This window comes from Gracilinanus agilis, chromosome 2, assembly GCF_016433145.1.
Source record: "Gracilinanus agilis isolate LMUSP501 chromosome 2, AgileGrace, whole genome shotgun sequence".
Lineage (NCBI taxonomy): Eukaryota > Metazoa > Chordata > Mammalia > Didelphimorphia > Didelphidae > Gracilinanus > Gracilinanus agilis.
In genome coordinates this window covers 346,671,860-346,684,705 of record NC_058131.1, presented here as the reverse complement: position 1 = coordinate 346,684,705, position 12,846 = coordinate 346,671,860, and the positions used below count along the sequence as shown (strand labels likewise).

The following is a 12,846-nucleotide window of genomic DNA, read 5'->3' as shown; positions in this document are numbered from 1 at the left end:
AGGCAAATTACCAAGGACAAAGTTGGAGGGGTTCCATAAACAAAGTTGACAAAGCTAAGGAAGCACCTTTTAATTATGGAATGGCTAAACAAATTATGGCACATGAATGTCATGGATTTCAAGTCATTGTGCCATACATAAGAAATGACAAAAGACCTAAATTCAGAGAAGCCTGGGAAGACATATAAGTACATACAGAGTAAAGTGAGCAGAAACTAGACAACAATTTATATGTAATGAAGAAAAACAACTATGGAAGACTTAAACTATCTGATCAATTCAATGACTACTTTAGATTTCAGAGGACCTATGATGAAGCATATACTACCCAGTCCCTGAGAGAGGTGATGGATTCACATGAATTTTTGATATACAGTTGAAGTGAGAATTTGCTTTGCTTGACTATAGAGATTTGAAGCAAGGATTTTTTTTTTCCTTTTTTCAATGGGGAGGGAAAGTGAAGGAGGAAGAGATAGCAAGAGAATTGCCAAAGAGGATCACTGAAACATTTTTAACACACAGAAATGAATGTAAGGAAAGCCAGAAGGAAACACAAACAAGCAGGACAGATTTGAAAGTTACATGTTGAATTAATTATACAGTATTCTTAAGAAATGTCAAAGAAAAAATTTGTTTTAGGCACAGGTCTACCAGAAATAATTTTTATGAAATTTACATTATTCTAAATCCAAGCATATTCAGAGAAAGAAATGTCCAAAATGACACAATCTCTTCATGCTTTCAGATCTCTCTATACCCCAAAACAATCTGAGGTAACATTTGTAGGAAATCTTGATCAAAGACAATATCACAATATGTTGTTGTTTTTTTAAACCCTTACCTTCTGTTTTAATATTGTAATAAAATGGTTTTGACAAATATAAAAATTTTAAAAAAATTATTGTGGTCGCCATTTATAAAATTAACTCTTGAGGTTCTGGGTTAAGATGGCGGCAGAGTAAAAAGCAGCTCTTAACCTCTCCTGACCAAAACACACAAAACTCCTCAAGGGGACATAAAAACAAGTCCAGACGAATGGAGGAACCCCACAACAGGGCACAGCGTGGAAGGTACGTGGAATTGAGGCATTTCCATGCTATAAAGGGGTGAAACAGCTCTCACTAAATCGCGGGCTGAGCAACCACCCCACCCCCACCCCCTCCACACACAACACCTATAGCGCTGAAGCCAGTTAAAAAGAAATAGAGGAAGTTTGGGGCACCCATCGAGTCATTGGCAGCTCCAGGGCCTGTTCCTGAGAGCAGCAAGATTTGGGACCCCAATAAGCCAAAGAACGCACGCGAAATCTGAGCGCGGGAGCAGAGTGCAGGAGTGGCGGAGGCATGGGTGGAGGCAGACACAGCCACGAGCTAAAACTCTGAAACCCTGAGTGGGGAACCACCTTAGGCGGGTATAGGACTGTGGAAGCAGCGCCCTGAGACTTGTAAAGGAACCTCCAGCAGAGGATCAAGCAAGGGGGTCCACCAGGGGGCTTGACCTTGGAAAAATCCAGAACTCAGACCTCAGGAGCCAAAAGACCGGCGGACAGACCCCGAGCACGAGGATAAAGCTGAGAAGCTGCTGGGCTAATGATGGCTACCCAGACTCAGGAAGTTCAGAAGAGAAAGATAAACAACAAGAAAAAAAAGTCTTTAACACTCGACAACTTTTACACAGAGAAAATCCAGACAACCGAGCAAACAGAGGAGGAGAACAAACAAGCATCCAGACCCTTCTCAAATAAGGAAAACAGGTCACAAGCTATGGAAGAGTTCAAAACTGAGATTCTGAGGAAGATGGAAGAGATCTGGCAAGAAAATAACAGTTTAAAAGGTAGAATCTTGCAATTGGAAAGTGAGGCTCAGAAATCAAATGAACTGATAAGCAAAGTGAACCAGATTGAAAAAGAAAACCAAAAGATCATAGCTGAAAATGAAAAGTTTAGAGCCGAAAACCAGTCCCTAAAGGCTAGAATTGAGCAATTAGAAGCTAATGATCTCTCAAGACAACAAGAACAAATAAAACAAAGTCAAAAGACTGAAAAAATAGAAGGAAATATGAAATATCTCAATGAGAGAGTGACAGACCAAGAAAACCGGTCTAGAAGAGACAATTTGAGAATAATTGGTCTTCCAGAAAAACCAGAAATTAATAGAAACCTGGACTCCATACTAAAAGAAATTATTCAGCAAAATTGCCCTGAAGTCCTACAACAAGAGGGCAATATAGACATCGAAAGGATTCATAGAACACCCACCACATTCGATCCAGAGAAGAAAACGGCTAGAAATATAATTGCCAAATTCAAGAGCTTTCAAGCAAAGGAAAAAATCTTACAAGAAGCCAGAAAGAGACAATTCAAATATCAAGGAACACCAATCAGGATCACACAGGATCTGGCAGCCTCCACGCTAAAAGACCGTAAGGCTTGGAATACAATATTCAGAAAGGCAAGAGAGCTGGGCCTGCAACCACGGATCAACTACCCATCAAAATTGACTATATATTTCCAGGGGAAAGTATGGGCATTCAACAAAATTGAAGAATTCCAAGTATTTGCACAGAAAAGACCAGGGCTAAATGGAAAGTTTGATATCCAACCACAAAAATCGAGAGAAACCTGAAAAGGTAAATAAGAAACAGAGGGGAAAGAAAGAAAACTTATAATTTTTAAATTTGCCTTTTTAAGGGCCTCAGTAAGATCTAATTATATGTATTCCTATGTAGAGAAATGTTATGAATAATTCTCTGTAGTGAACTCTATTCACTATTATAGTATCCACTATTATAGTAATCAGAAGAATAATTCACAGGGTGAGGGTGGAACACTAAATAATCTAAGATGACATGGGGGATGGGAAAGAGGGGGTGAATAGCAGGGGACACCAAGAGAAACTTGAGTGAATAAGAAAAATGGGATATTCTATAAAATTAACTCTTAAGTCATGATACTATTAGCAGCTTTAGTAGCTTTATTAGAGTAGGGTAGAGATAGTAAAGAGGGAAATGTAGGAAGGTGATAGGGGAATTGTCTAGCCTACCACTCTAAGTCTGTTCCGAGGAAATCTAACTTGCTCCTCCACAAAGTTCCAATCTCCAGGCAGAGGAGCAGGAGAGTCTCAGCCTCCAAAGCAGAAGTCCTCCAACCCAGAGACACCAACACAGAGGTCCTCCCTCAGCAAAAGCCACCAGTGCAGAAGAAGCAGAAGAAGTAGTGACCCAGAATGCTCTCAGCTGGCTTTTATAAGCAGTTTTCTCCGTCTCACTTCCTGTCTGTCTGGTTTCTCCTTCCTTTCACTGTGGGCTGATCTATCACATCTCAGAAACTAATTAAAGTCCCTAAGGATGTGAACTATTATCAAAAGTATTCACAAGTTCATGACTGATTAAGTTATGTAAGATTTAAATGAATGTCCAATAACTCCAAGTATTATATTTTATAAAGTTTATTAATAATTACTTGAAGGAGAATAAATAAAAGAACAAAAGTAAATAATATGTGAGTAAAATTCACCTGCCTGGCACTCATCCAACCTTCCAAACTGTAAGCTCCACTCAAAATATGTCATCCCTATTCATGTCCCTTGCCCATTTATCAATTGGAGAATGGCTTGATTTTTTTGTACAATTGATTTAGCTTCTTGTATATTTGAGTAATTAGATCTTTGTCAGAGTTTTTTGTTATAAAGATTTTTTCCTAGTTTGTTGTTTCCCTTCTGATTTTAGTTGTATTGTTTTTGTTTGCACAAAAACTTTTTAATTTAATGTAATCAAAATTATTTATTTTACATTTTGTAATTTTTTCCAACTCTTGCTTGGTTTTAAAATCTTTCCTTTCCCAGAGATCTGACAAGTATACTATTCTGTGTTCACCTAATTTTCTTATAGTTTCCTTCTTTATATTCAAGTCATTCACCCACTGTGAATTTATCTTGGTGTAGGGTGTGAGATGTTGATTTAAACCTAATCTCTCCCATATTGTTTTCCAATTTTCCCAGAAGTTTTTGTCAAATAGTGGATTTTTGTCACAAAAGCTTGGCTCTTTGGTTTATCATAGACTGTCTTGCTGACGTCACTTACCTCAAGTCTATTCCACTGATACTCCCTTCTGTCTCTTAGCCAGTACCATATTGTTTTGATGACCACTGCTTTATAGTATAGTTTAATATCTGGTACTGCTAGGCCCCCTTCCTTCACATTTGGTTTTTTTTTTTCATTATTTCCCTTGATATTCTTGATCTTTCGTTCTTCCAAATGAACTTTGTTATAGTTTTTTCTAATTCTATAAATAGAATGACTGAACAAATTGTGGTATCTGTTGGTGATGGAATACTATTGTGCTCAAAGGAGTAATAAACTGGAGGAATTTCATGTGAACTAGAATGACCTCCAGGAATTGATACAGAGTGAAAGGAGCAGAACCAGAAGAACATTGTACACAGAGACTGATATACTGTGGTAAAATTGAATGTAATGGACCTCTGTACTAGCAGCAATGCAATGACCCAGAACAATTCTGAGGGATTTATGGAATGTAGGATCAGGGGTCAGATGGCAATGGAGTCTCCCTGTCCCAGATCAGAGGTGAAACTGGCAGACTTGACTGGATGGGAGGGGCTAAAGTGAGGAAGTAAAATCTTCCTCCACCCCCACACCTTGAGCTGTTAAAATCAGTTACTATTATCTTTCAATCAAGCAATGAACTGGCTAGGTAAATTCAGGATTCAAGCTGGTATTGGTAAAGACTAAACCCTTATGATAATATCTTTTTTCTATATGTATTATTTCCCCACAGGATAGAAATAGGTGAGGCTTGATGTCTCAGGAGCAGCCCACTGGCTCTGAAGCTAGGATCATCTTCAGAGCCACTAGAAAGAGGATCTTGACTTATGGAGGATGTGAGTATCACCACAAATTATCTGTATCCAGGCACAATTTCTAAATAATAAAGGCTTAATGGTTTCTGGGAACAGGAAGAAGGGAAATGATTTAGGAATGAGAGATAAGGGAAAGCTATCTAAAACAACTATGTCAAAATAAGCAGCACCTCCCCCCCAAAGGGGAAAATGTATCTTGAGTGGCTGAACTCCTATCTAAGCCCCTAAATAATCTTCCTTCTAAAACCTAAATAGCTAAACTGAAGGTAGACTGTGATCTTGCTTGAAGGTCTATCTTTGAAAGTTAGCTATCAAATAAAGCAGGCCCTGGCTGTCAGTGACTGAATGTCTCAGCCCCAGGAGCTACACAGAGTGTGTATGTGCCCAGAGCCTAGAGCCAAGAGTCAGGACCCCTGCAAGAGGGATGACCTGGCTTTTATACCAGGACTCCAACTGCCTTTAACTGCCCCCTCCCTTGGAGTTCTGGGGGGCACTATGGAATTCTGTGATGCAGCCTGAACCCCTCTCAGAAACATGGATGCCACAGAAAAAGAACACTACCCACATTCAGAGGAAGAACTACAGGAGTGGAAACACAGAAGAAAAACAACTGCTTGAACACATGGGTTGATGCGGACATGATTAGGATGTAGACTCTTAATGACCACCCTAGAGCAATTATCAATAATATGGAAATAGGTCTTGATTGATGACACTTGAAGAAACCAGTGGCAATGCGCCTTGGCTACTGGGGTGGGGGTGTGGGGGGAGAGAGCAAGAACATGAATCATGTAACCATGGAAAAAATTTTTCTAAAAAATAAAAAAATATATATATATATATCCTCCCTATATAGCATGTAGGGGCAGCTGAGTGGCTCAGTGGATTGAGAGCCAGGCCTAGAGACTGGAGGTCCTAGGTTCAAGTACGGCCTCGGACATTTCCAGCTGTGTGACCTTGGGCAAGTCACTTGACCCCTACTGCCCACCCCTTACCACTCCTGGGCCAAGGATGATCCCTAGCCCGGATGAAAAAAGGAGGAGGGTTGGGCGTGGGGCTAGCAACCCCACCCTGTAAAAACTACATCTGCTAAAGAAACTGCAACCTAAAGTAGGGGCAGCTGGGCTAGCTCAGTGGATTGAGAGCCAGGCCTAGAGACGAAAGGTCCTAGGTTCAAATCCAGGCTCAGACACATCCCAGCTGGGTGACCCTGAGCGACTGTGTGTCCCATTGCCTACTGGTTGTGGCCCTATGCTCCTAGAATGGAGTCCCAGGATTAAAAAAAAAAAATGTAGCATGTAACATGAGAAGGAACATGGGAAGCTGGGAAAGAGTTCTGGGAAGTACATTCCATTTATAGAGTTAACTTAATCAAGTACTTGGAGTAGAACATTCCGAGTACTTGATTAAGTTAAGATAAAAAAATTCCCTTTCCAAAAATTCCCTTTCACAATATCAGTTTGAAGACAGAAGAGTGACAGGGGTAGGCCATCAGGATGAAGTGACTTGCTCATCATTATACAACTAGGAGTATCTGAGGCCAAATTTGAACCCAGGTCCTACCAACTCCAGTCCTGGAACTCTATCCACTGTGCTACCTAGCTGATCCCAGATTTTATTTTATTTAATTAATTGATTTAGAATATTTTTCCATAGTTATATGATTCATGTTTTTCCCCTCCTCTCCTCCCACCCCTCTCCAGTAGCTAACAAGCAGTTCCACTGGGTTTTACATGTCTGACCCCAGATTTTAGGTTAACATTCTACTTCAATCCTCAAAAAAAACTAACTTAATAACCACCAAGTTCCTTCTTTGTCCATTCCCCTCAGGTATTGAAAGACTCTCCTTCTATGTAATTAATATAGTAATAACCATTCTGAATGAAAAAGAGGAGAGATTTTCTTTAGGCCCTCACCTGGACTAGGAAAGCTATGGTTTTAACAGAACTAGAGGTACTCTTTATTCAAAGCTTGTCTGCCACAGTTAATCCATTTCCCTAAGAAAGGCCTTTTGTTATTGGTCTTCTACACACTTCCCAATAAATAAGAGTCTGGAAAGGGTTTTTAGATTACAGAAATATTCATAGGAAAACTAAAAATGAGGCTTTTAATATGCTTCCACAAAGGAAAAGCAAATGGGACACAATAGAGATTTGTGGTTTCTGGTACAATTCTGTTTTTTCTGTTCTACTTTGTATATGAAAATGTTAACTTTGATATTTAAGTTCAGAAGTTTTTAAATGAAGCAGGGAAGAGAGAGAGAGAGACAGAGAAAGAGAAAGACAGACAGAGAGACAGAGAAAGAAAGGGCCATGGGAGTGAAAATGGAGAATAAATGATTCTAATGTGTAAGGCATCTAGGGATGAAGAATTTAGGGGCAGCTAGGTAGCTCTGTGGATAGAGGACCAGGCCTAGAGATTGGAGGTCCTGGTTTCAAATATAGCCTTAGACACTTCTAAGCTGTGTGACCCTGAGCAAGCCATTTTATCCTAACTGCCTACATTCTAAGACAGAAGATAAGGGTTTAAAAAAAAAAAAGAATCCACAGGACTTGGCTCCTGACTAGATATGAGAGGATGAAGGAGAAAGAAAAATCAAATATGTTTTGGATATTATGAATCTAGATAACTAGGAGAACCTGTAAACTATAAACAAAAAGAAATTGGGACAGTGGGTTGGAAAGGGATAACAAATGTTCTGGTGGAAAGAATATTGGACTTGGAATCAGAAGTCCTGGGTCCATGCCCCATCTTTGACACTCACTACACACACCACATGATCCTTAGCAAATCATTTTATTCTCTCTAAGCCTCAGTTTCTTCATCAAAAAAATATGGCTAAAGTAATAGTTAATGCTGGGAGGGCTTTCAAAAGATGGGAGCACTAATACATAATTGGTAGAGCTGGGAATTGTTCTACTTGCCTGAAAAAAGATTTAGAATTATGCTAAGAAAATAATTAAGACATCCATTCCCTTTGACCAGAGATCTCACTGCTGGGCAAGTGGCTCAAGGAAATAAATAATAAAAAGAAAAGTCTTATACACCAAAATATTTATGGAAGCTCTTTTCATAGGAATTAGAATTAGAATTAAATTAGAAATAAAGTAAAAACTTGGAAACTAGTGAGCAGTCAGGGAAAATGTGGTTCATGAATGTAATGGAATATTACTACTGCTTTATAAGATATGAGAAATATGAATACAGACAGGTGTGGGAAGAAGTGAATTTGAATTTGATTTGAATGAGTTCAAATCAGGCCTCAGAAATTTATTAGCTATATGATCTTGGGCAAGTCACCTAATCCTGTTGACCTCAGTTTCCTCATCTGTAAAATGTGTTGGAAAAAGAAATGGTAAATCACTCCAGGATCTTTGCCAAGAAAAACTCAAAATGTAGTCACGGAGAATCAGATACAATTGAAAATGACTGAACAACAATGAAAACTCAGAGATAAATAGGGAGAGATAAAAAGGGAAATGTAGGTGACATGAAAACAAAAGAGAGCTCACATTTATATAGCACCTTAAGGCTGGCAAAGCACTTTATATATATTCTCTCGTTTGATCCGCCTAATAACTCTATTTTCCTGCTGAGGAAACTGAGGCTGAGGTTGTGATCTGCCCTGGGTCACATGGCTCATGAGTACTTCAGGCAGACTCCAAATTTAGGTCTTCCTCACTTTAACTCCAGTGCTTTATTCACTATACCACCTAACTCCCTTGGTATTATTATTTTTTTTAATTTAATATATATGGAGCTGGGTAGATAGATCCCATGTGTAACCAAGGTCCTTGCTTGTGGCAAGGGACTGTTCGCCCTCCAACCTCCTTCCCGCAGTAGCAGAGGACTGTCCATATGTGGCTCAAAGGGAGGCAGAGTAGACATGTTTAGACCTTTTCTCCCCACCATTCTTCTCTAAGGGAGACTTACATAACTGCCAAGAAGAGGAACAGGACGTTGGGACTGGAAACCACTCTGCTCTCCTCAGACTAGAATTATATCTGTCTGCTCCCTTAGAGATTATTAGTCTAGGAGACATGAGCAAATTCAAGCTAACTTCTGATTGCTGTAATCACTGGGGGAAAGGAGGACCCTAAACTTTATGTCCCAAGGCTTGACCCCTTTCCCACCAAATGTCAGTTCCACAATGAATACACATAATGGAACCCATTTTACCCAAATCATAGCCAAACAGAAATCAGAGAAAGTATACATAGAAGAATATATTCCAAACAATATTGAGTGGATCAAGCTCTTACCCAAGGGGAAAATCCCCAAAGTTTCTAGTGTAGCAAACTGGGAGACTGTTAGCTCCTCTCAAGACTTTCCAGTCTTTTCCTTTAGCAACCTGAAGTGGAATTGACCTTTACCATCTTTCCTCTTGAAGGGGGAAGCTAGAAGTGCCTGAAGTGATCCAAAGCTCAAAGAAAACCCAAAAGAGACTGCATGAAAACTGAAGCATGCACTCTCTCTGTCTCTCTGTCTCTCTGTTTCTCTCTGTCTTTGTCTTTGTCTCTCTGTCTCTCTGTCTCTCTGTCTCTCTCTGTCTCTCCTCTGTCTCTTTCCAAGTCCACGCTGGACCCTCACTCAAGGCCTTCATCTCTACCATTAAGAGAGTCCCATACCACTGGGCTTTGGGATAGGGATTATACATAATACTTCTTCTCTCATATAAGGAACATGTTCCATAGAAATGGAAGCTCTGTTAATCATTATATCCCCAACTAGAAGAAGCCTCTCCCTCTTGGAATTTTTCAGGACATTCCGAGTATACTTAATCATGCTCTAATCATGTGTATGTTGGGGTGGGGGCTCTTCTATGAAGCATGAATAAGGATGAGCTTCCATCCTTGCCTCTTCTGGTGAATCTTTAGTCCCTTGCTAAAGGACATGTGTAACAAATGGCTCCTGGTTGGCACAGGTTGCTTTTCGTTGACATAAAGGATGACCCCTCTGCTACATTGACCTGCAGTTATTTGTAATGTTCTTTTGTAAATGTTCTTTCTGTCCCTCCCCTTACCAGACCATAAGCTGCTTGAGTGCAGGGGCCATCCTATTTTTTCAGTTTTGTTACCCCAGTGCCCAGATTGGTTGACCAAAGTTTACTGAATTGAAGCCCGGAGAGTGTCTGCAACCCTCTGTCCTGTGGCTTTGGGCCAAGGTTTTGCTACACCAAAACTGAATTTATTAGCAGGAATTTCAGAGAAGATCAATTTAGCTTTTCTTCTAAATATGAGACTCCTTTCTTTATAGCCTCATTGGAGTTAATTTCAAGTTTATGAAAGGGGGTAAACATATTTTCGTACCAAAGGGAATGAGAGTGATGAAATGCATGAGCTGGAGAAGGAATATTCCTGTTAGTGAATTACATAAGGTCCCCAGTGTTTCACCACTGGCTGGATAAATATTCTCTGTGTCTCCAGCAGATTAGTCAGCTTTAATGTTTCATCTTTCCTCATCATTTCTTTTTATAATGACCTTCCGGGCAGGATAGGACATTTATGAGGCATTTGGGGGGATATAAAGAGGAGATGGATGGATTTTGTGGATTTAGGAATAGGATGCTTTGTTTTTAGTGATATTTCCCTTTCTTTGGTCCTCAATTTCCTCATCTGCAAAAATGATAGCTTTGGAATCAATGACCTCTAAGGGGTCTTTCAGTTCTAGCATATCCCATTCTAGGTTTTCCTTTGATTCCAGAAGATGCTAGTGTGTAGGAATAAAGCAGCCTTTCAGATGCATTCACTTTAAGAGAAAAAGCTAGATGGTGCTGAATTAGATCTTGATTTTATATGGAAGAATGAAACAAAACCTCTCTGACTTCTTAGGGGCTTTGTAAAACCAATCTGAGGCACTATCCCTCTGGAGGACATTTCTTCTCTTTCTTTTTTTTTTTTTTTTTAATAATTTCTATTTTTAGAAAAATTTTCCATGGTTACATAAGTCATGTTTTTACTTTCCCCTTCACCCCCTCAAACCCCCTCCGCTATAGCCAAATTGAATTTCCACTGGTTTTATTATGTGTGGTCAGTCAAGACTTATTTACACATTATTGATAGTTACATGGGTGTGGTCTTTTCAGGTCTACATCCCCAATCATGTCCTCATCAACCCAAGTGTCCAAGCAGTTGTTTTTCTTCTGTGTTTCTACTCCTGTAGTTCTTCCTCTGAATGTGGGTAGTGTTCTTTACCATAAATCCCTCAGAATTGTCTTGGGTCATTGCATTGCTGCTAGTACAGATGTCCATTACATTCAATTTTACCACAGTATATCAGTTTCTGTGTACAATGTTCTTCTGGTTCTGCTCCTTTCACTCTGCCTCAATTCCTGGAGGTCTTTCCAGTTCACATGGAATTCCTCCAGTTTATTATTCCTTTTAGCACAATAGTATTCCATCACCAACATATACCACAATTTGTTCAGTCATTCCCCAATTGAAGGGCACACCCTTGCTTTCCAGTTTTTTGCTACCACAAAGAGCACAGCTATAAATATTTCTGTGCAAGTCTGTTTATCTATGATCTCTTTATTCCTTCTCTTTCTTACTTCTCTTCAGTTCCTTCTGCTTATCTCTGCAATCAGTCCTCAGGAGTTATCTTGTTGTTGTTGTTGTTGTTGTTGTTGTTGTTGTTGTGTGAGTTATATCTGACTCTTTGTGAACCCATGTGGGGTTTTCTTGCCTAAGATACTGAAGTAGTTGGCCCTTTCCTTCTTCTTAGGTCTTCCAGTTCATTTTATAGAAGAAGATACGGAGATAAACAGGGTTAAGTGAATTGTTCAGTCACACAGCTAATAGGTGAGGCTGGATTTGAACTCAGGAAAAATGAGTCTTCCTGACTCCAAGTCTAGCATACCACCCATTGTGCCACCTAACTGCCCCCATGAGCTGCCTAAGGGACTGAAAATCACACTTAGAACTTGTCTTATGCCTATGTCTTCCTCCTCTGTCCCCTACTCCTTATAGTTCTAGAGTTGGAAAGTATCCTAATATTAGTCCTTCCCTTTCTCTCTTGCTACATGCCCCGACCTGTTCTCGGCTGCTCTATTCCAGTCCAAATCTGGTTGAGTTTCTGGTGAATTAGATGACTGGCAGCAATGTAGAAAAAGCATGGGGTCATTTGAGCTCCCACCACAGACATGGCAACATTGACAGTGGTCCAGTCATTCACACTGGACAGAGGTATATCAATATATGCATGAAACCATAGCAGTGAATGGGTGCCCAGATTTCTGTGCCAGGGCCACTGCAAAGTTATTCTCGTGTGTACACTGTAAGAAAATTTAGACATCAGTGGCAGCCCAGAGTCTAGACCAGTACTGCTTCCCAAGCAACTGTGGCAGCTTTTTGCAGCTAGTGAAGGTCATTCCCATCCTCAAGTAGTGGAGCTACCAAAGACTGATGAGGGCCTTGGCTTTAATGTGATGGGAGCAAAGGAGCAAAATTCCCCCATTTACATCTCTCGCATCATTCCTGGAGGGGTGGCTGAAAGACACGGAGGCCTCAAAAGGGGAGACCAGTTGCTGTCAGTGAATGGAGTGAGTGTGGAAGGGGAACACCATGAGAAGGCAGTTGAACTACTCAAGGCAGCTAAGGAGAGTGTCAAGCTGGTGGTCCGCTACACACCCAAAGTGTTAGAAGAGATGGAGGCCTGCTTTGAGAAGCTCTGGACTGCCAGGGGCCAGCAGCAACAGCAGCTGTTGATTCAACAACAGCAGCAACAGCAATAGCAGCAGCAGACACAGCAAAACCACATGTCCTAGGTGAGCACCATCTTGGCTTTGTAGGCAAAGAAGGACCATTCTGCTGATACAGGATAATAAACTTCATGATTAGAGCGGGGAAATCTTCACCTAAGTAATGAACAAAATGAGCCAAAACTGGTCCCTTTATTTTTACATTCAACTAAGTTCTCATTATACATATGCTATGCTACCTTCTGATGGGAGAATATTCGTGGAGAACAT

The 12,846-nt window shown here is 40.2% G+C and overlaps 1 protein-coding gene across 1 annotated transcript; it reads left to right on the top strand.

Moving 5' to 3' along the window:
- Positions 1-12,073: 12,073 nt before the first annotated feature.
- Positions 12,074-12,609, top strand: LOC123235451 (protein lin-7 homolog A-like). Its single transcript, XM_044661578.1, has 2 exons — positions 12,074-12,145; positions 12,223-12,609. Exons 1-2 carry the CDS (start codon positions 12,074-12,076, stop codon positions 12,607-12,609), a joined length of 459 nt encoding a protein of 152 aa, XP_044517513.1.
- Positions 12,610-12,846: the final 237 nt, after the last annotated feature.